Below are 24,243 nucleotides of genomic sequence, written 5' to 3'. Positions count from 1 at the left end.
AAAGTGTTGTGGTCAGATGAGACCAAAATTGAGCTCTTTGGCATTAACTTGACTTGCCATGTTTGGAGGAAGAAAAATACTGATTATGACTGTAAGAACACAGTCCGTACAGTCGAGCACAGGGGTGGGAACATTATTGGTCCCATATCGAGGGACCAATGGATGGGGCCATGTATTGTAAAATCTTGGATGAGAACCTTCTTCCCTCAGCCAGAACACTGAAGATGGGTCAGGGATGGATCTTTCAGCATGACATGATCCAAAGCATACCGCCAAAACAACAAAGAAGAAGCACATTAAGGTCATGGAGTGGCCTAGCCAGTCTCCAGACCATAAAATTATGGAAGGAGCTGCAACTTCGAGTTGCCAAGCGACAGCCAAGAAACCTTTGATTTAGAGAAGCTCTGTAAAGAGTGGAGCAAAATCCCTCCTGAAATGTGTGCAAACCTGGTAACAAACTACAAGAAATGTCTGACCTCTATGCTTGCCAACAAGGGTTTCTCCACCAAGTACTAAGTCATGTTTTGCTTGGGGATTAATTACTTGTTTCACTCACTGAGCTAACTGCAACTCGATTTATAACATTTGTATCATGCTTTTTCAGGAGTTTTGTTTGATATTCTGTCTCTCTCATTTAAAATACACCTATGATAAAAAAAATATATAGATCCTTCATTTCTTTTTAAGTGGGAAAACTTACAAAATCTGCTGGGGATCAAACACTTATTTTTCCCCACTGTATAAATGTAATTCTTTGTGAAATATTTTTAAATTAGTTAAAAAAAAAAATGGCTGATAAACCCCCAAAAAATTTACAACTGACAAGCAACTATTTTATTACTGCCCCTTTTTAACTTTGTCCTCTAAAATGCCATGACTGTCTGTTCCTAGCAAAGTGCGCTTGCTCATAAAAATACGTTTGTCATTTAAAAATGAATCTCTCCTATTGTGCATGTTTCGTCATTGTAAACTGTACATTTACTGAAAAATGCAACTTTTGGCTTTTTATACACTTTAAAAAAAATGTTTTGACTGGAGTTGAGATTTAAATGATAAGTTCATCTTATAGAACATGTTACATGTTCCACCCTTAGGGTGGAACATGTAACATGTTCCAGCAGCTTCAGCCTCTCCCCCTACCTCCCCATTGACCGTAAGCAGGCACCTTCTCGGGGCGCCTGCTGTCACTGTTTAAAAACAACGCGGCCATGTGGGGCTACACCCACCCATGCACGTCATTCGTTCACAGTGCTCTGTGAATGATAAACTATAAGTAACGTCAGCCTTTGCGGCTGTTGGCTTGTAGTTTCGATGACCCACAATGGCGCTGTTCAGCGTACTGATAGTTCTCTTCCTGTCAGTGTGTATATCTGCCTCTACAATGCATGAGCAGACAGATACACAGACAAGTCTGCAGGAGTCCTGCATGGCATCTGCAATCTGCAAACCCGCGATCAAAAAAGATGTGCATTTTTTTTTTTTTCAAAGACAAACTTATCCTTTAATAAGGCAGTCTATCCAAAACTGATATTTCAGTGTATGGTGGATGTTGGTGGGAATCGATCAAGAGATCACACAATTCTCACATCTCTTCATGGAGTCTTTTGTTGTAAATCTAACAGTACCATTTTCAAAATGAAGTGTATATAGATGGTTTTTATACACCTGTCCTGCTGCTCATCGTCATTCTGTTTAACAGCTACAGTCTCATAAAGAATCCTTACATCTAACACTTTGGAGTGTGTCAGATGCCTGTAGCCCCTTCCGCATACAGCCGTTCCTTCCTCTGAACCCTTTGTCACTACTATGTCCCTGTAGTGATGTAAAGACCGGTGAGAGGAATCGGTGTGTTGCTGGGGACCAGAAATTCAACACTTCTAAAGGTAGTCAGATGTGAAAAAGTAGTTACTCTGCAAGAACGCAAAGAAAGCCAAAGTAATGGGCTCTGGGACAGATGAGTAAATCACTTCTTCTTTCTAGCTGGTGCTGTGATGATTTTTTTTATTTAACAAAGCAACAGAGTTGCCTTGGGTTCCTGCACCCATCCATTACCCAATTGTTACAAATAAGCCATGATTGAAATGTCTGTTTCAGTTTTGGATAGTGTTTATAGGCTAGAAGCTCTGGCGGGGTTTCATCAGTGTCTTTGACCTGCTGGGAATTCCCTGCTGGGAATTTTTAATCCTTAAGACCATCGCCATTGGGACTAAACATAATGGTAAATCCAAATGTTTAGTTGTCACCAGAAAAAAAGCAAGAGATATGTTCCCATAGGGACACTTGCTGCCGTGGCAACAAGAGGGGATTTCTTTCACACTGGAGAAATTTCATCTCCCTTTATCTTGTGTCACAGGAAGGAAAAGCTCCTCAATAGAACCCCAAAATTTTTTTGACTTTTAATAATTTTTGGATACAATGGGGAAGAGAGAGGACTTTTGTTGGGTCTTTGTTACTGCTTTAGATCCCTGTGGGGAGATTTTATCTCGCTTCCTTTTCTGTTAACATCAAAATAAGAATTAGGGAAATGATTATCACATGGATATGTCCACATAGGAAGCCTCTAAAAGGTTCAAAACTTTTTTTTTTCCAATTGGAGTGTTTTTTGTCATCACGTTTTGTCCTTCTGATGGTGGACCACCCTAATTCCCCGTACACACGAGCGCAATTTCCATTGGAAAAATCTTGGATGGTTTTTCCAACGGAATTCCACTCAAGCTTGGCTTGCCACCACACTGTCACGCAAGTTCTCTGAACTTTTGACCATCAAGAACGTGGTGGCGTACAAAACTACGACGAGCCAAGAAAATTATGTTCAATGCTTCCGAGCATGTGTAGGAAGTTTGCGCGGCGGAATTTCCGATTGGAAAATTTTTCCCTTGGAGAAAGACAACCTGCTCTCAATCTTTTGCTGGTGGAAATTCCGCCAGCATAAGTCCAATGGAGCATACACACGGTCCGAATTTCTGACCAAAAGCTCACATCGGACTTTTGCTGGAGGAATTTCCGATCATGTGTATGCGGCATAAGAGGACGTAATGGTAAATCTCCCCATTGGGGACAAAGTAAGAGGCCTGGCATGATTTGTATCTGGATCTTACTAGATTTTTTTTTTTTTTTTTAATTTTAACTTGGTGTCAGTGACTACTATGTCACTAATGCCCAGATATTAATCAGCACAGGCATATAAGATATAGTAGATGTCTTATGTCTGTTGTCTGGTTGACTTGGATAGTTATTATTACAGTTATTATTACAGGTACCGACAATTTACACAGCACTTTACAAATATATTGTACATTCACATCAGTCCCTACTCTAAAGGAGCTTACAATCTAATGTCCCTAATTCACATTCATACAATTAACCTACCGGCATGTGTTTGGATTGTGGGAGGAAATCCAAGTACCCGGAGGAAACCCACTCAGGCACAGGGAGAACATGCAAACTGCAAGCAGGTAGTGCCGTGGTTGGGATTCAAACCAATGAACCAAGTCCTGCCAGGCGGAAGGGCTAACCACTTAGCCACTGTGTTGCAAGATGATAGATGTCTTATCCCTTGTCTAGTCGCCTTGGATAATGCAAGTTAGTAGATGTTTATGTCCCTTGTCTGGAATCCTTGTCATCCTATGTCCATTGTCCGGTTGCACTGGTTAACATACTTAGTCCTGTCTATATATTGTAAGTTTAATGCTGATTTCCTTTACTTAGGTGGCAGAAACGATGAAGAGCTCAGTAGCTGAGTCCCTGAAACTGAGGAAAAAAGTGCAGGAGTTGGAGAGACTATTGCAGGAATCCTTATCTTTACAGGAGAAATTGGAAAAAGAAATTACAGGCCATCAGTGTGAGCTGCCGGAACTGAGGTATATAATTCCTAATAATAATAATGTTATGAGTATTCTGAGCCAAAAATGTCACTGTTCATTTATAAATGACTGCTCAATGTGATTTAAAAAAAAATAATAATAATCATAATCTGCATATAAATTGGTCATCTGTACACCTGGTCCTCAAGGCCATCATTTGGTAGAAGCTGAAGAGTTTAACCATCTGACTTCTATTTCTCTGGACGGTTTTGGTGAGACCTCCTCGCTGAGTTCCCAACTCTGCATACCTGCTGTGCAGATTTATAAAGGGTTCCCACTCAGCCTGCTGGATTTGATTATCTATTTAATATTATGTAGAAAGTGACAGGATTTGCTGGAATACCCAAAACTCCCAGGTGGACATGAATAGAGCCCAGAATTATGTTAAAATGGATCTCCATGTTTGAGTATCCAAAACATACACAATGGAGTTGAATTACTAAAGAGAAATAGATTGTTCACTTTGCTAGTGGGGTTGCACTTTGCAAGAGAATTATTCCCAGAGCTTAGTGTATAAGGTAAAGCTCTTCCAACTTATCCAATCGTGTGCAAGCAAAAATGCTGTTTTTTCTTTTTTGTTTTTCCTTGCACATAGTTGGGTATTTTTTTCAAAGTGAAGCTTCACCGCATTCACGAAGCTCTGGAGAAACTTCCCTTGCAACAGTGAAAGGATAAGCCCACCTTTTGTAACATGTTATACCCATATTCAGGGTCTAACATGTTGTTGTAGCATTTTCCTTAACCTGGATTTTTGCAATTCTTGCCTGCCAGTGAGCTACTGTTAGGGGTATTTGTGCATTTCCATAAAGCCGGGATGCAGGCCTTAGCTGCTGTAAGTAAATGCCTGAGTAATGAGTTTTACAATTTCTTGTTGGAAAGCGATGTGTTTAATAGATAAGCCACTGGTTTCTTAAGTGAAATCCCCATCAGGGTCTTAATTGTGGATTCTACCTCTACCTCATCCCAGAAACTATTTAATTTAGGGAATTCCCAAAAGCTATGGAAAAGGGTTCCAACAGACTCCTCACAGCGCCCAGCAGGTGTCTGGACTCTGGGGATATATGCTATGCAATTTAGCTGGAGTTATGTACCACCACGTGAGAAGTTTGTAGCCACCCTCCTGGTATCTACTTGCCAAAGAGGGTTTATGGGCAAAAAGAATGATCCTATCTTTCTGAGGTTGGGAGAAAGTAGTTCCCAAGTCACTCTCCCACTTTTGTATAAACAGAAGTTCCTGTGTGTCCCCCTGAACTGTCAAAGGTGCATAAAAGTAGGAAATTGAAGGCAAATCTGTTCAAATGGGGTTGGTTGACTTGGCCATTGATGGTCAGTCAGAAGTGATCCAAGATATGTGGTCAGCTGTGCCCGACGTAGAAAGTCTAGTTCCGAGTGGAACCATGACTCAATATCCCGCCCAGCTATGAATCTGTAGTCAACAGCAAAGTGGAGGAGTCTGGAGAGACTGTCTTAGAAGAGATAAAAATTGTGGGTCCTTCAGACCCAGCTGAAACCCCAGGCAGCCCAAAACAGGAATTAAGGAACTTGGATGTGGCGAGAGAGAAGACGTCGTCCTAAAGAGATGTTTAGCAACCTGCAGAGTTGCACCTATTGTGGGGTGTTGGATTATCGCCCTAGGGCAAGGGTGCAAGGGGATCCTTGATACCTGCCAGAACTGGATCTACCGTCGCCTGTTCCAGGTCCACCCATAGTTTAGGTTCTTGAGTCGCACACCATTCCATTATTCTAGTCAGAATATTTTATTCTATCTTTTCGTGTAACAACACTGAAGAAATTACACTTTGCTACAATGTAAAGTAGTGAGTGTAATGCTTGTATAACAGGATACATTTTCTGTCCCAAATAACTCAACACACAGCCATTAATGTCTAAACCACTGGCAACAAAAGCGAGTACACCCCTAAGTGAAAATGTCCAAATTGGGCCCAATTACACATTTTGCCTCCTCTGTGTCATATGACTCATTGTTACAAGGTGTCAGGTGTGAATAGGGAGCAGGTGTGTTAAATTTGGTGTAAAATAATAATACGCAATATCCTTCACAACTGTGCTTAATTGTACTATAAAAGTGAATCACTTAACCTAAGCCGCTACTATATAAAGAATAAATTGTGTACAGTATTTCCTTTCTAAATTGGTGTTATCGCACTCACTTTCTCATACTGGTCATTGGAAGGTCAACATGGCACTTAATCGCAAAAAACTCTGAGGATCTGAAAAAAAGAATTGTTGCTCTACGTAAAGATGGTCTAGGCTATAAGAAGATTGCCAAGACCCTGAAACTGATGAAAATGTTTTTTTAACCACTTGGGTACCGCGCTATTGCCGAATGACGGCATTAGCGCGGACCTAGATTGCCAGGACTACGTCTATTGACGTCGCCCCGGTTACGAGCGGCCTGCGCGCCCCCTGAGGGGCGCGCGCGGCGCGCTCTGTGATCGGCGAGTCCGTGAGACTCGCCTGATCACCGATCCGTGTAAGGGGTCGATCCCGACCCCTTATCACGTGATCAGCTGTCAGCCAATGACAGCTGATCATGTGATAAAACGGAGCCGGTAATCGGCTAGTATTCCTCCTCGCGCTGACAGCGCGAGGAGAAAAAAAAAAAGCCGATCGCCGGCGGCCGTGTTCGGGACATCAGTCCCGATCACGGCCAGCAATTCAAGCGGACACCTGCCCCCTGCCAGTGCCCACCTGCCACCCGCAGTGCCATCCTGAAATAAAGTAAGTGCCCCCCTGTCAGTGCCACCCAGCAGTGCCCATAGTGCCCACAGTGCCACCCAGCAGTGCCCACAGTGCCACCCAGCAGTGCCACCCACAGTGCCACCCAAAATCTGCCTCAAAGGTGCTGCACCCCAGTGCCGCCCATCAGTGCCCAGCAGTGCCGCCCATCAGTGCCCAGCAGTGCCACCTATCAGAGCCACCTATCAGTGCCACCTATCAGTGCCCATCAGTCCCATCTATCTGTGGTACCCATCCGTGCCACCCATCCGTGCCACCCATCCGTGCCACCCATCCGTGCCACTTATCCGTGCCACCCATCCGTGCCATCTTATCTGTGCCCATCTTTGCCCATCAGTGCCGCCTTATCTGTGCCCATTGGTGCCGCCTTATCTGTGCCTATTAGTGCCGCCTTAACTATGCCTATCAGTGCCCACCAGTGCAGCCTATCAGTGCCCACCAATGCAGCCCATCAGTGCCCACCAATGCAGCCCATCAGTGCCCACCAATGCAGCCCATCAGTGCCCACCAATGCAGCCTATCAGTGCCGCCTAATCAGCGCACTTCAATGAAGGAGAAAAATGACCCGTTTGCAAAATTTTATAACAAACTATTAAAACATGATTTTTTTTTTTTTTGCATCTTTTTTTGTTTGTTTAGCAAAAAATAAAACTCCGAGCTGTAACTAAATACCACCAAAAGAAAGCTCTATTTGTGGGAAAAAAATGATAAAAATTTCATTTGGGTACAGTGTTGTATGACCGCGTAATTGTCACTCAAAGTGCATCAGCGCTGAAAGCTGAAAATTGGTCTGGGACTGAGGGGGGTTTAAGTGCCCAGTAAGCAAGTGGTTAAATAACCTATCATACTTACCTCCACTGTGTAGTTCGTTTTGCACAGGATGGCCCCCGAACATCTTATTCTGGATGCATTAAGGTGAAAAAACACAATGGTTTACAACCTCTTTTACAACTGGGGTTACCCTGATCAAAAGTAAACTTTTGATCAGGGTAATTTGGGCAGTTTCTGTTGTCATCATGATTTAGCCACTTCTGGACCGCCCACCGTCGTTATACGTCAGTAATTTGAAGGAGGATATCGTTGTTATGGCAGCAGCTAGCTGCCATAACCCCAGTATTCTCGTCTTCAGCGGGCGGTCCGTGTAAGATAAAAGTAATCTCTGCGGCGGATTCGCCGCGAGAACACTTTTATCGGCACGAACCGGAGCCGTCGGCAGCGTCGACGCTTCTTTCCCCTGCCTGGGTATGGAGATGAGTGAGGGGAAGATGTCCCCCACCCATCTCCATATCATGGCAGGGAGGAAGCAACGTCAAAACGTCACTTCCGCCCATAGCTCTTAAAGTGCCATTTAAAAAAAAATTTCAATTACAGTTTTTTTGTTTATTGCATTTTAATGTAAATATGAGATCTGAGATATTTTGACTCAAGATCTCATATTTAAGAAGTCCTGTCATGCTTTTTTCTATTACAAGGGATTTTTACAGAAGCGAGCGCGTACGTGAGTAGCGCCTGCATATGAAAACTGTGATCAAACCACACATGTGAGGTATTGCGGCGATCGGTAGAGCGAGAGCAATAATTCTAGCCCTAGTCCTCCTCTGTAACTTAAAACATGCAACCTGTATAATTTTTTTAAACGTCACCTATGGAGATTTTTAAGGGTAAAAGTTTGTCGCCATTCCACGAGCGGGCGCAATTTTGAAGCGTGACATGTTGGGTATCAATTTACTCAGCGTAACGTTCTTTCACAAAATAAAAAAAAAAATGGGATAACTTTACTGTTCTCTAATTTTTAATTAAAGTGTATTTTTTCCCCAAAAAAAAGTGCGCTTGTAAGACCACTGCGCAAAAATGGTGTGACAAAGTATTGCAACGATCGCCATTTTATTCTCTAGGGTGTTAGAATTTTTTTGTTTATATTTGGGGGGGGGGGTTCTAAGTAATTTTAAAGCAAAAAACACTGTTTTTAACTTGTAAACAACAAATCTCAGAGGCTCGGTCCTTAAAGTGGAGGGCCACCCTAAAAAAAAAAAGCATTAATATTCTTAAAAAAATAAAATAAACATTTGAAAAATAAATTTTTTTTTTACCTGGCCAGAAATCCCTGTTGCTAGGCAGTCTTCCTAATCTGCCTTCTTCCTGCTCCTCTGTGATCTTCATCTTCTCCTCCGCGTTGTCTTCTGGGTAATGGGGCGTGCTGTGTTCTGGGAACTGTGTGTTCCCTAACCCAGCACGTCCCATTCACAGAGCGCAGCGCGACTCGCGCATGCGCAGTAGGAAACGGACAGTGAAGCCGCAAGGCTCCACTGCCTGTTTCCCTTAGTGGGGATTGCAGCGCTGGGAGCCGAGAGCCGAGAGACGCGTTGGCCTCGGCGGCTGACATTGCAGGCGCCCTGGAAAGGTAAGTCTCCTTATTAAAAGTCAGCAGCTACCTTTGTTTCAGCTGCTGACTTTTACATTTTTTTTTATTTTTATTTTTTTTGGGTTGAAACACCGCTTTAAGGGGTTTAAAAAGAGTAAACACAGTTTATTGATAATAAATGGCTTCAGCCAAACACTAACCATGAGTGAAAGTTTGTGTTATCGTTCAAATTCTCTAAAAAAAAAAAAAAAAAAAAAAAAAAAGGGCCAAGAAATAAAATTCTGCCAGGGTATGTAAACTTATGAGCACAACTGTATAATCAGACACATTGTCATGCAGTCCCTGTCAATAAACTTTGGCATACAAAAAAAATGATAGAAAATCATGTGGTAGTCGTTAAGGAAGGCCATTTTTGGTTCTAGCATGTCTGTGCCCATACACATAAAGACTTGGTTTGATCAGTTTGGTGTGGAGGAAGTCGAGAGGCCTGCACAGCCCCTTAAAGAGTAACTCCACTGTTGTGGGGGAAAAAAATGGCAAATAAAATAATATAGTGTATACAATTGTGACTTATTGTAATTGAATGTTATTAAAAATTACCTTATATTTTCCCTCTGTAATGTTGTAATTTACTGTAAAATGCGATGTGGCTACATGGAGGTGTTTTGTACACAGATGGTATATAGAACACCCCCTGAAAATATCATTTCCTGCTTGCGTGATTGGCTTTTTGATTTTCCCAGAAGACTGTTCTAATGCCTAGTACACATAAGAAAATCGGAAGGAAAATATCGCTTTTGGAGCCGATCATACAATAATCTGGTCATTGATACACAGCTTTCGAGAGCTGATCATGACAGCGTGCGAAAATATCCAAAGGGACAATCACAAAAATGTTTCCTATAGAAATGTTTCCTATACAATAACAGAACAAACAATTTTCATTTAATTAGTATAGAGTTTGTGTGAAAGAAATCGCGTGACCCAGACCACACATGCTCACAAACAAAAGAATACATTACAATACAAGTTGTATTCTGTCATACGGCAATTTTCGTAAATTCGTAACCTATTGGTTTTCAATATGAGACTAACATGCAAAAAAAAGGATCATTCGTCTGATGTATCTTATGTCTAGTATACACAATAAGAATAGGTTAGATTTTTGGCATCCCCTACAGCAAAAATTTCATTTTTGATAAGATACTCCCAAAAGGGATGCAGATGTTGCCACTTTCCTCAGAGCACTGCAGATGCAGCAGCAGCTTCCATACAGACTCACTGAGCACATGGACACAAACAACAAAGTTGATTAAAACTTGCAATGTACGATAACCCATACATTGGGCAATGTATTTTTTTTTCTTAACAAGTGGAGTTACTCTTTAACCTCAACCCTACTGAACACCTTTACCATGAAGTAGAACAGCGAATGCTAACCATGTCTTTTCAAACATTTCCACAAACAAAATCTTGTGGAAAGCCTACAAGGGTGTGGTTGCATTGGAGGAGTACCAATGCCCATGCCGATCGCGCTGAGACACGAGACTGACACGTCGCCTCAAGCTGGCTGCCTAGCGGCCGTGTCCCCAACACATACCTACAGCAGTCCTGGACTCTGACACACCACTGGTGCCGCTGTTTGTCATCTGAGGGTTACCTACTCCAGCAGCAAGTATGAATAGGTGCATGATTGCCGATAACATCTCCATCTATAGGCAAGTAGGCTCTCCTAGCCATTGGCTTTTGCAACAGTGAAGTTCATATGCATATTCATTTACAATTTTTTTTTTTTATTGTCATACAAGCTAGCTGGTTATTGCCTTCACTTTGCCAGTGCCACCACAAATGCGCTTTACAGAGAACTTTTGTGTGTTGTACCACCTCCAGACCGTCCGCCTGCAATGTACTGCGGGCAAGTGTTCGGTAGATGTAAAGCGACATACCCATACATCGCTGCCTACTTCTGATTTAGGGAACACGCATGCTCTCCCCTGCCTGTGACCCACTTTGATTGTACACAGAGGGAACCTGTCGGCAAGTCCCGGTCAATAATTCACGGCTGGACCTGCTGATCAGCTGTGTGCAATCACAGCTCAGAGCTCTTTGTTGATAAACAACAACACAGGGCACTGTACAGAGGCAGGGTCTCTTAAGAGAAGCAGCACACATTTAGGTCATAGCCGAGATGTTAACCCTTTCCCAGCCAGTGTTAGTATAGTGACAGTTTATAGTATTATCACTGATAACTGTATGGTGATTTCAGTGGCAGTTAGTCAGTTTCCCCCAGCATCAGTTAGTGTCAGATTGTCCACTGCAGTACCATTATAAGTCGCTGATTGCCGCCATTAGTAGTAAAAAAAAAAAAAAATTCCAGTATATATACCATAGTTTGTAGATGCTATAACTTTCATGCAAACCAATCAATATATACTTATTGGCATGATATGCTTTATCAAAGACATGTAGCAGAATACATATTGGCCAAAATTCATGAAGACTTTTTTTTTTTTGGAGGGGGGGGGGGGGGGGTGAGGGGGTTTATAGCAGAAAATAAACAATCTTCTTTTTTTTTTTGTTGGTCTTTGTTTTTTTGCGAAAAATAAAAAAACCTGCTGATGATCAAATACTACCAAAAGTAATCTCTATATGTGTGAACATTTTTTTTTTTATATAAGATTTGCTTGGGTACAGTATTGCATGACCGAGAAATTACCAGTTAAAGTAGAGCAGTACTGAATAGCAAAAAATGACCTGGTCACCAAGGGGGTAAAATCTTTCGGAACTGAAGTGGTTAATCGCTGATACTACCCTCAAGAATGCCTGATGGCAGCATGAGGAAATTGTTGCTTTTTCTGTAATAATACCTGCTGTGGTTTTATTATGAGGATGGGAGAGTATAGATTATTTCCTGAACTAAAAAAAATCCATGCCATGTCAATAATGAACCAATGCATTTTACATTCTGCTTTGTTTGGCACATTTGCATGTTTTGTCTTTTTTTTTTTTTTTTTTTTTTTTTTTTATATAGATTTTTGACAGTTCTTTACACTTTAGGTAATCTAGATTGTGTTATCTGTGTTATTCTTCAGCATCTTCATTGTTTGTGCAAATTGTATTTTGTTTAGCCTTTCAAAAGCAGCAGAATACATTTTTTTTTATTTGAATACTTTTGTCTTTGTGGCTGCTAGGATCACTGTTCTCTGATTCCATAAACAAGTGCATCACGTACTCATATTATTTTATGTTTTTCTCTTTTCAGAGCTGAGAAAAATCTTCTGTTAGCTGAAGCACAAGCCCTTCGTCTTCAGTTTAACACCGCTCTTGCTGATAAAGAGTTGCACAAACACCAGGAAATTGCAGTTTTTGGCAGTGTGTTACATGGAGTAAAGGTAGGGCTTAAATCATTGTTTAGAGAACTTGATATTTTTATACAAGGCTATTATTTTACCTATTGCTACATTTTAAAAAGCCAGAGACAGAAGCTAGAGGAGATCAGTAGCACCAAGATCCAGCAAAAAAAAAAACTTAAAAACTTTTAAACTTTATATCTATACAGTTATCTAAATGCTTATTTTTTTTTCTAAGCATTCATTTTTATTTTTATTCATGATTTCAGCTAATATTTCTATCAAGATCCAAGTGCTTATTGCCTCAGGGCTCACTAGAAGTTTCCAGATTGGGTTACTTTTGATGTACATCATAAGAACCGTGGATCGTAGCCAATGAGGTTTATCCGAGGCACGAATTATTGCTAATTGAAAACTTTTCCCAATACCCTGCCATGACGGCTTGCAATATAGCCGGCACCGGCAATTTTTGACAGTCTCTACGGAGACTGAACTATCTGGTACAATAATAGAGCTAATATAAGCTTATTTACATTGATATATAGATTATCAATAAACTAGTTACTTTAAAAAATTAAAAAAAGAACCGTACCTGGACCCCACAGTAGTGAGGCCAGCCTGTAATGGATCTTGCTTTCAGTGCACACCTTGGCATATGGTGCGACCTGTGTAGTTGGCCGCAGGGGGCTATAAAAGTCTGGGGCCTTGGTCCATGAAGATGGGGTTTAGCCACCACGATGGGTTTGGTTCTCTCCGGGAACCTGCAGCTTGTGTCGGGTAACACAGGCCTGTAATTGTGACTTGGTCTAGTTTAAAATTTTGGCTGTTTACTTTGTTTTTCCCTCTCTGTAAATGTTTCTACAATGTAAGTGGTAGGTAGTGTTATTTAGTATGCAAGAAAGACATCTGCTGATTCCCGACTGCCTACTGTTCCAGAAGCACAACCTTAGAACATTGGTCAGTGCCTGGGTTGCTGCAGCTCTTATCCCAGACAAGCTAATACCCTCTTATTTTGCATCCATTTTGTAAATACCACACACAGAATCCTCTCACTTAGCAATGACTAATGATAAAAAAAAGGGGGGCCTAATGATGGCACTGGGGAAAACCCACAAAACACTCAAGGTGATAGCTGTTGCCCTGCATTGGTGCAATATTGACACAGCTGATTGTAACCGTAGATGCAAGCCTAGCAGGATGGGGGTCTACAATCCCCTGTCTGTACAGGGAACCTGGCTCTGGCAGGGGTCGAAGCTGCCCATCTGGAAATTGGAGTCATATGACTGACCTTCCTTCACTGGACCCCTCTTCAACATGGTCACCCAGTCAGGGTGCAGTACAAAAATGCCAGGGCTGTGGCCTACATACCATCAAGGAAGTATTAGAAGTCGGGCAGCCCTGAAATAAGCAAAGCCTTATTCTTTCCTAGCCAAGAACCACATTCAAAATCTCTCTGCTGTCTATGTACTGGGAGCCATCCACCACCCTGAGATCTTTCTGATACTCTGTCAGAAACATTAGCTGTTGATGTCATGGCCTCCGGATTCAATGAAACCTGGGCAGGTTCGTGGCCAGTTCTAGGGATCCTTTTGCCTTCACGTGGATGCTCTGGTGATACTTTGGTCCTCGTGCAGGCTGGTGTATGCATTCCCTCCAGTAAAAATTATCCCTTAACTGCTTAGCAAGATCTAGGAAGTGATCCTCATCACTCCAAATTGGTCCAGATGAATTTGGTACAGAAACTCCTGACGGACGGGCCCTGGCCTCTTCCAAATCGGCTGACCTTAATGGCATGCCTATTGAAACTCATGTCCCAAAGTATAGGGGTATTGCTGACTGTCATTCCTACCTTGCTCAAGGCAAGAAAACCTGCATCCCATAGGATCTACCATCACACCTGGAGGGCCTAATTTGGCTGGTGTGAGAGCATGAATCTCAGCCCCTGTGAATATTCTGTTCTTCACATCATGGCCTTCCTCGAGTGTCTTAGGGCATAAATCTGTCCACTTCGAGTACTATCTGTTCTGTTTCAGAAACAGTTTGCTTCGCATTCACTTGTTTAAAAACAACCGTTGATCATGTAAATCCCCCACTTTGACCTCTTGTATCTCCCTGGGATCTGAATCTGGTACTTTTGTGTCTTTAAAAAACCTCCCTTTTGAACCAATTTGGGATATCCCATTAAGGGATCTCACAAGCAAGGTGGCCTTCTTGGTTGCCATTACCTCCATAAGGCGTGTCTCAGGGTTGGCGGCTTTTTCTTGCGAGGAGCCTGTTCATGTCTCTCCCAGGGACAAGTTGGATCTTGAGACTGAAACCTCCTTCCTCCCCAGGGTAGTTTTCCTTTCACCTGTACTCCCAAACACGCTGCGCAGCCTGGATGTGGTCAGAGCTATTGGGGTCTACATAGCTGCAACATCTTACTTTTTGTCCTACTTGAAGATCCCAAGAAAGGGACCATCCTGCTTCCTTTACCACCATTGTTAGATTGCTCAGGCTACTTATTTTCAGGGCTTACGAGTTCAAAGAACTGGTTTCGCCCTTCCCATTCTGCCAAATCTGTCGGGTGTTTCATCGACTTTTTAGCATTAAGCATTCTTTTCTCAGGTTTGCAAGGCTCTTACATGGTCATGTGTTTGTACTTTCTCAAAGTTTTACAGGGTGGATGTTCTGGCTTCTGCTGATGCTAGCTTCGACCACTAACTGCTTCATGCTGTCATCTGAGTGGTTTGGGTCCATTGTCTCTCTTTTTTGTTGGCCTGTTTGTTGTTTGCAATGATTTTGCCCACCCTCTGTTTATTGCTTGGAGATGAAAATATAATGAAAATTTTCACTTACCAGTAAATTCTATAATTTGAAGGTACAGTACAGAACACAGGTCCCTCCCCACGGTTCTCCATTTATCTATATTGCTCGCTATAAAAGCTTTTGCCATTGGCCAACATCTTGAAGATAGTGGCTTATAACCCATGGTCTGACTTCCTGCCGTTTACTGTAGTCCAGGATATAGAATTTATTAGTAAATGCTTTCTAATTAGGCCTTTTAGACTGACTTTATTAACAATTTTATAAGAACAAAGCTGTTGCAAGCCTAGTGCAATGAAAAGCACACATCTGTTCTCTTGTTTGTACTTTAAAATCCAACAGAAGTTTCTCAGTCTTACCAATCATTTTCTTTGTATAGTAGTCTTATTGAGGATAGAAAATAATCGGTCCTGTACAATGCTGCAAGGCAGATAGCTGCTTTCTACAAAGAAACGTCAGTTCTTCAGTTTCTCTACAGTAGTCTGAGACACCCCCACCCTCCATCCTGCTGAGTCAAGCTTAGGAACAGTGGGCATCGGACAGCTGCCGAGAGACCACTGCTTCCACACAGAGAGCAGTGTCCTCCACTGCCTAGAGCAGAGCCCAGGATTTACACGTTCACTGGGGCTACTCAACAAAGAAAAACAATAGACACTAAATGCTTAATCTTTCCCTTGAAAATTCATTTGAGGTTTAACTTGTTTTAAAGAAGGTAATATGTCCCTATGCTAAATTGGAAATTGCCTGCCTAACAAGCTACATACTAATTCCATAGCAGTTGCTTCGTTCTCAGTGAAGGTGATTGTTTCCCTGTAACTGATATGCATCTTATGTGTCAGACAATGGCAATTTCTATGTATTTAGCCTGATGACAGGTTAACTTTAAACCCTTAAACAAAAGCATTCTTTCATCAGGGTGTGGAGAAAGTCGTATTGGTGGGAAACTCTGCAGCTCCAGAAAAAATGAGTCGTCCTCTTGATAACAAAGAACCAGCGAAGCAAGATATGCAAAGATATGTCCAGGAAATACAGCAAAGAGATCTGATTATCCATCAAATAAATGCCAAGGTAAAATCCCGCACCTACATTACATTAAAACACCGGTAAAATGATTCTTTCTTGCGCAAAACGTAAATGCAACAATAAGATGATCCATTTTATTATCAGAGTATTTTGCAGCTTAATCTTCTTATTCATAGGGAAGAATAATTTCATTTCCATTGCCATTTTATCAGGTGCTCTTGCCTAGTACTTAAGTGGGCTGTATGTTGTCAGCAACAATACTCTGCCACACCTTGTCATTCAAGTAATGCTCTTTTTTGGTATTAGGGGCCTAAAATTTGTTAGTCCTGAACTTGGCACCCCTCTCTGTACCTCAACCCCTTTGAGGCGTCCCTGTGTGTATTTTATTTATTTTACACTTGCCTTTTTCGAATGTCTTCAGGCAGTCACAGGATGCACAGGGTCCTCTTTAGATCTTAACAGGATGATGATGCAGGTTGCAGCACTGGCATTATGTCATCTGCATCATTTCACTGTGAGCGGAAGGTGCTCCATGGTAAAGCCTTCTCAGAGGGTTGGACCAAAGTCCTTGCACTCACATTATGTCCTCAGTCTTCTGTGTTGAATGATGATGAGTTTCCTGGAACACTGATCACATTTTGTTGTCAAAAGCAGTGTTAATTTTAGCAGCAAATTCTGATTTCGTTTTAGTCTTAAGACTTAAATGACATTGTAGTTTTAATCCCATTTTAGTCTTCTGCAAGTGTTTTAGTTTTGGTCGACTAAATCTCCAGTACATTTTAGTCGACTAAAATAGTTTTTGTAGATTAAAATTGAATGGGTTTAGTTACATTGTAATGTATTATTTAAGCATTTCTCCACAATTTCCAAACGCCTTATATACTCCTGGAGTGAAAAATCCAATAGCTTATTATTTATGGTATTAAGGTTTGAACATGCACTACAGACAGATTTAGTCATAATATAAGGTCTTTAAGGTAAACCAAGTTTCGTTGCAAGAATATTATGTTTTTGACAGAAGTGTAGTGTTAAAAAAATATAAACTCTTTGCGTTATCATGCCACCATACAGTGCACATTGACATGAACTTGTCTGCTTTAAGAAAATACGTAATGTTTGGGGAGGGGGTTTTTTTGTGTAATCTTCAGGCCTAAATTGATTTTTTTTTAAGCATGGGTGCAAAAACAGCTCTGGCATCAAAAGGGTTAATCCTGCACAGATCAGACGGTGTGCTGCTCTCCCGTAGTGGACAAGCGGTGAAGCCTATTGACAAGGAGCAGGCCTCGATATATCAATGTGAAGTGTGAGAGGGTTAACTCCACAGCCCAGCCCCCCGCCATCCTAACAGAACATCCCCCTTCAGGCTGAAGATAACTGAGATTGATCCTTTCTGTGGACAGCCTACTATCTACAAACACCAGGCTCCATCCAGAGGAAGCAGGAGTTCCATGGAACCTGGAAGTTCCGAGGATAAACGTCCCACCTTCACATTTTTGTTTAGTTTTTGTTCGCTAACAAAAACTGAATTGATTTTCGTCATAGTTTTCGTCAGAGGATGAAAATGTGGTGTACTTTTTCGTTTAGTTTTCATCGCTGTAAAAATGGCGCTGACAAAAATTTTGACAAATGTTTTAGTTGACGGAATTATCACTGGTCAAAAGCATCCATTGTCAGAGACAGCACCAGAAAAGAGGTTAGCCAGAGCTGCATTTATTTATTTTCTTCAAACTTCAGGGAGTCTTTAAAAAAAAAACATCTGGCCTGGATTCGGCTTTATTAACCAAAATGTATTCAAACACAATGCTTTCCAGGAATTATCCTTTTTTTAAACCTAAATCTGGTTCAGCTTGGTTACATCTAATCCTTCATATCTCAAATCCAAAGGGCTGCTGGGAATTCACTTTAGTAGTCTGTGCTACATACAGTCTTCACTGGAGCTTCTGGGCGCTGCCTGAGCAACTTTGCATACTGAACACGGGGTTTCCTGCTTGGCACCTACACCATTAGGAGAATCTTACATTTTTTTTATTATTTTTTTTGGATGAATACAAGGCATTCTCATGTTGGATGAGTCGAAGATAGTGATATAATTCTGCCCTTTTTTTTGGCACGAAGATATCTGGAAGAGACCAGCACTGACTATACTGTAGTAGCGCACGCTACTACAGTGAATTTATGCATCCCCAGTGATCCTCCATATATTACGCTTTGAAGGATTAGAAGTATCCAGCTGGAGCAATGTAAATTTGAAGAAAATCATTCCTGGAGTTCAGCTTTAGGAATATAATGATTTGTACAGTCTTTGATGTAGTGTTAGTAATCATGTTGTTCACTTTCCCTTACAGGCCATGGAATCGATGGAGATGAACAATGTGTTATCAGCTCAGCTGAAGAGTGTGTCCCAGGGATTAAAAGATACACAGATGAGATACACTGACCTGCAGAATCAGTATTACAAACTGCAGAGGGACCTGCAGAGCTCACAAGTTACCAGCCGCGTAAGAGCTTGCTTTCACTATAGCATACGGAATTTATTTCAGATCTAGAATTGACTGTCGGACTGTATAACAGAGACCTCTAGATGCCTGCCTGTAGGTTGCCAGAGTGCCCCATGAGTCTTAAACACAGAGCACTCTTTTACGCAAATACTGACATACATGGTCACCCTCTGACCTGCTTATTTCTCTTTCCTTGCTTCCCTATTGATCAAGGAGGCTTCTTATCACACTTAATGTACAAGGTGGACACAGGGAAAAGCAGACTACAGTGTGACCGTGCATACTTTGGTATAGCTATAATGCAACTAGCAGTGTCCTCTGGAATCAAACTAAAAATACATGAAGCCATCCAGCAGCAAGTATTAGCATACATAATAACACAACAGGAGTGCTTGAAAAAAATGTATTGCAGTAGAATTGCTTTTCCAAACAAAGGAATTGTTTACAGGAGCCCTTTCACGAGAAGCACCGTGGTGTTGGCCACCCTAACAAAATGCTGGTTAGCTTGTTGTCATGCAGACCCTGTGGCTTCAGTACATTGAGTCACTGACCTACACATATTTAGATCAAGGGTTCTTCACTGTCAGCATGCTTGCGAAGGTTCAACTAACCAGTCAGCAGGGCCAGTCCATACAGTTCTGCAATGGCAGGTTTTTATGGAAGGTTCTGATAACACTGGCACCTTTTTATGGGCAATTATAGTATAATTCCAAGTGTACTGCTTGTATACTTGTGCTGTACATATAAAATTAAAGTGCAGAATGCATATACACTATATGGCCAGAAGGGTGTGAACACCCCTTTCATACAGGTGGGATTTGCCCAGGGGCCTGGAGCAGCCACTGGAAGACTGAGCCAGCTGCTCCCGCCCCATCCACAGCCCAGCGCTCCAGTGAGCGCTGAAGGAGCACAGAGCTAGTAACTGACAAGCATGGCTTGTCTGCTCAGTGGTGTTTCATTGCTCAGTGCTGAGAGGGCAGGTGCTGCATCATATAAAGTGAGTGTGTATATCTATTTGAAACCCAATACTTCTCTTTTAAAGAGTTTTGTGTAGAAGAACTCAAATTGTTTGCACAATGCCCGGTCCGGCGACCCTACTGAGCACCTTTGGGATGAATTTGAAGCTAATTGCCAGCCAGGTCGTCTTGTTCAACATCTTTACCTAACCTCGTTTGGCTAATTGGGTACAAATTTCTACAGACACACGCCAGAAATTTGTAGAAAGCCTTCCCAGAGGAGTTGGGTTGTTCTAGTTACAAAGAGGGGCCAGCTTTATACCAATGTCCATGGTTGCAATGGGAAGTACAACAAGCGCATATAGGTGTGATGGTCAGGTGCCCAAATATTTTTGGACCTGTGTTGTATTAGAAGCAGAGATGGCTGCCTTTATGTATGTAAATAGAAACTATACAGACAAACCTCTAGGTTTACACAAATTATCAAACGTTTACACATTTTGATGTGAATATTTGCATTTCATTAAGATGATCACATTCGCAACCCGTAGAGCACTCCTGGATAGACTTACACGTCTGGAAGCGAGACTCCTCACCTCCCCATCCCTGGCCACTCTTAGGGAGCTTATCAGTGTCCGGGCTGGGCTGAAGGACATAGACATGGGTAAGATAGAGAAGGCCCTGCTCAGGATTCGCCAAACGTACTATGATAAGGCCAACAAGCCACACACACTCTTAGCCCGACAGCTTCGCGAACGGGTGGCGACCTAGTCGCCTGCCCTTTTTAAAGATTCCAACGGCATTCTTCAGTCCCATCCCACTAACATCGCCCAAATATTTCATGACTATTACTCCATTCTCTACAACGACCTGAATGTCCCACACTCCCCTCCCTCACCTGACCTGTCCCGAGATATAGACTCCTACCTGATGGGCTGTGACCTCCATGTTCTCTCCCCTGTGGCTCTTGTGACCCTTAACTCCCTAATCACGGAAGTGGATATAGGGGACCTGGTCAAATCTTTACCGAATGACAAAGCCCCGGGCACGGACGGCCTTCCGTACTGGTACTATAAGACCTTTCTCCCGCATTTATTGTCCCATATGATGACCCTGTTCAACTCGTTACTCTCATCTACGCCTCTCCCGAGGGACATGCGGGCCTCCTATTTCACGTTAATTCCTAAGGCAGGCAAAGACCACACCCTCCCGTCTAATTACAGACCAATTGCACTCCTCAATACCGATTTAAAGATATTTACGAAAACACTAGCTGGCAGATTAAACACTCTTCTGCCGTCCCTCATACACAGAGACCAAGTGGGCTTTGTTCCCCTTCGCCAAGCTGGGGACAACACAAGGAGGGTCATCGATCTAGTGGACGTTGCGAACAAGGCCAAGATGCAGGCTTTACTGCTCAGGTTGGATGCGGAAAAGGCTTTCGATAGGCTGAGTTGGCCTTTCTTGTTCGCAACGCTCCGTCGGGTGGGACCCTTCCTCAGAGCCATCATGCACCTGTATTCACCCCCCTCGGTGAGTGTAAGCACCCAATTTGCCACCTCCCCTGCCTTCCAGATCTCTAACTGGACCCGGCAAGGCTGCCCGCTCTCCCCCCTCCTCTATGCTCTGTGTATCGAACCCCTGGCGGCCCACATCAGACAAAACCCGAACATTCACGGGATTCCGGTCCGTATTCGAGATTTCAAGATCTCTCTATTCGCTGCCGACGTTCTCCTTACTCTTAAACGGCCCCATATCTCCCTCCCGAACCTCCACCTCGAACTGGGTAGATATAGTGCTCTTTCGGGTTACAAAATCAATAGCTCTAAAATGGAAGTCCTCCCTCTTAATATTCCCCCCCCCAAACTTTATCAGTATTATCACTATCATTTAATTATGCGTGGAAGGCGTCCTCTCTAAAATACCTGGGGGTCCACCTAACACCTTCCTACGACTCTCTCTATGCAGCCAACTTTCCCCAACTGCTTATATCTATCAAAGCATCCTTAGCCAAGTGGAGATCTCTGAGGTTGTCGCTGCTTGGTCGTCTCGCAACACAAAAAATTACCATTTTACCCAAACTTCTGTATCTTTTTGAGACTTTGCCCATCCCTGTCCCTACCTCATTTTTTAAAAAACTCCAAGGTGATCTTCTAATTTTTTTTCTGGAACTGAGACACCGGATCGGCAAATCGGTTCTGTACGCCCCCTGCACCCTGGGCGGCCTTGCATTCCCCAATATAGCCAAATATTACTTGCCTGCCCAGTTGCGCCCTGTGGCCTCCTGGTGTACTCTCCACGCCTTTAATCGCTGGAGGCAAATTGAGAAATTGTGGTTAACCCCTGTTCACCCGAACTCCATGCTTTGGAGCTCCGATATAACACATGGGGGACGCACCTCCTGGGCCCCATGGTGTTACTGCGCACGTTTGGCGACGTGCGAAACTGTCGTATCCGCTTACTACTACCTCCTCACCGGTGACCTCATTTCTGTTCACGCCTAATATCCCGGACAGCATGACCTCACAGATGTCCCACTTTTGGATGGAAAGAGACCTATTCCACTATGGCCACCTGATAGACCCCAAAACTAGATTTTTGAAATCCTTCCAGGACCTGCAAAACACTTTTAATTTACCCAAACAGGCCTTCTTTAGTTATCTGCAACTGCTGCACCATGCACAATCGTTCGTGACCAACCTTCGCTTTTCCCCTTTAACTGAATTCGAAAAAATATGCTTGGAGGGCTCTTCCCCAAAGGGTATGATCTCCCACACCTATCAGCTTCTGATCATGTCCCCGTCACCGGACGGGCCACGACATGCCTATATGGGCAAGTGGGAGCAGGCCCTGGGTGAAACTATACCCCTAAGCACGTGGCAGCGTATCTGGTCGCAGGCTTCCAGAAGCTCCATCTGCACACTCTACAAGGAGAACCAATACAAGATCTTATTCCATTGGTATCAGACCCCGGACCTGCTCCACTCCATATATCCATTGACTGACTCTCGCTGCTGGCGATGCCATAAAGATAGGGGAACACTATTCCATATCTACTGGACGTGCCCCTACTTCTCGCCATACTGTCTGATGGTGCAATCTTTGCTCCGATCTATCTTCGGTGCTGAGGTGCCCTTAGATCCCAAGATTTATCCGTTAGGTCTGCCACCTGTCTCCTTCACTAAAATGCCACAGAAACTATTGTCGCATGTGTTAACCACAGCACGCTGCCTGGTGGCCCTAAAGTGGAAACAGACGGACCCCCCCTCCCTATTTGAACTCCACACCAGGATCAGAGATGTTAAGAGAATGGAATATCTGACAGCCTCCCTGAATGACACCCTTGATAAGCTCAATAGAATATGGGAACCTTGGGTCCTATTGGAGACTTCCCCAGCCTTATGATACACGGCTTTCTCCTCCCCGGGCCTAATGCTGCCTGAGGTGGCTGTTTCTGGGACAATGCTGGGCCCCTGGGGTGGGAGGCTGCCTTAACCCTCTTACACTCTATCTCTAATCTTTCTCTCCTTTTCTTGACTTAGCTTTTCCCTCCTCTAATGCTCCTATTTCTATTTGTTGAAGAGACCTGGTACAGGAGGTTCGCTATTGCGGCCCTTTTATTATATAGTAGCTCACTATGATGTCAGGGGTCATAAACTCTATGAACCGGCACCTAGTCCTACCCCTAGTTATGATGTTGGATCAACTGGCAATCTGATGCTGTGATTATTATTGTACTATGTATCCTCCTGTGCTCTTTATTGGAAATGCTTTGTTCTCTTTTCTTTTTTTTTTTCCTCCCATCTTTTTGTTGATCCCCTCTTATTTCTGTTCCCCTCTCTTTTTTTTTTTTAATTAATAAAATTGTCAGTTTTCAAAGATGATCACATTCACCTGCATATTTAAAGCGGTAGTAAACCCGCAATTTTTTATTTTTTTTTTTAAAACCTGCAAAGCAAAAGGCATAATGAGCTAGTATGCACCGCATACTAGCTCATTATGAAATACTTACCTTAGAACGAGGCCCCGACATCTCGCCCGATCCACGCCGAGGGAGCCGACATGCTCCCTCGGCGTCTCTTCCGGGTATCGCGGCTCCGGCGCTGTGAGTGGCCGGAGCCGCGATATCGTCACTCCCGCGCATGCGCGCGGGAGATTTAAATCCGGCCGGACGAGCGCTGCCGGATTTTCACGGAGAGAACCCCCTTGTGCGCATGCGCCGCTGCAGTCAGCGGCGCATACCGAGGGGAATATCTCCTAAACCGTACAGGTTTAGGAGATATTTTTTTTACCTACAGGTAAGCCTTATTATAGGCTTTCCTGTAGGTAAAAGTTAAAAAAGTGGGTATACAACCACTTTAAAGAATTGAAAAAGTTAAGTCCTCAACATTAGATGTTTGAGGACTTTGACTATGCAAAGTAAAATGTAATGTGCAGATCCCTACACAACCAAACATAAATATCCGTTGATAGGCATCCCTTTTGTTGTCTTCTTTTCTGTTCAATCTTCAAAGAGATTCTCCTGGCGTTTGTTGCTTGCAGCGCAGATTTCAGTCTCCTGAGTTTGAAGTTTTAGGCTCATACACAGTGAATGTCACACAACCAGCTGTAAGTGAAGACAATGCC

General features: G+C 42.9%; 1 protein-coding gene and 1 non-coding gene across 5 annotated transcripts in view; both read left to right on the top strand.

The window, feature by feature from the left end:
- LOC143940827 (uncharacterized) overlaps positions 1-24,243 on the top strand; it is a 150,522-nt gene that overhangs the window by 109,145 nt on the left and 17,134 nt on the right. For all 4 annotated transcript variants that reach the window (XM_077462624.1, XM_077462615.1, XM_077462607.1 and 1 more), the window contains exons 22-25: positions 3,709-3,860; positions 12,248-12,377; positions 16,056-16,208; positions 18,509-18,661. In XM_077462624.1, the coding sequence (XP_077318750.1) occupies positions 3,709-3,860; positions 12,248-12,377; positions 16,056-16,208; positions 18,509-18,661 (588 nt within the window). The remainder of the gene's footprint in view (positions 1-3,708; positions 3,861-12,247; positions 12,378-16,055; positions 16,209-18,508; positions 18,662-24,243) is intronic.
- On the top strand, positions 12,685-12,823 carry LOC143956167 (U4 spliceosomal RNA). The gene has a single exon (XR_013269857.1). It is a non-coding gene; the product is annotated as a U4 spliceosomal RNA (small nuclear RNA).

This window comes from Lithobates pipiens, unplaced genomic scaffold (assembly GCF_037356315.1).
Source record: "Lithobates pipiens isolate NorthernLeopardFrog02 unplaced genomic scaffold, aLitPip1_a1.2 Scaffold_10, whole genome shotgun sequence".
Taxonomy (NCBI): Eukaryota; Metazoa; Chordata; class Amphibia; order Anura; family Ranidae; genus Lithobates; species Lithobates pipiens.
The sequence above is the reverse complement of the archived record's forward strand: the minus strand, read 5'-3'. Positions and strand labels throughout refer to the sequence as shown.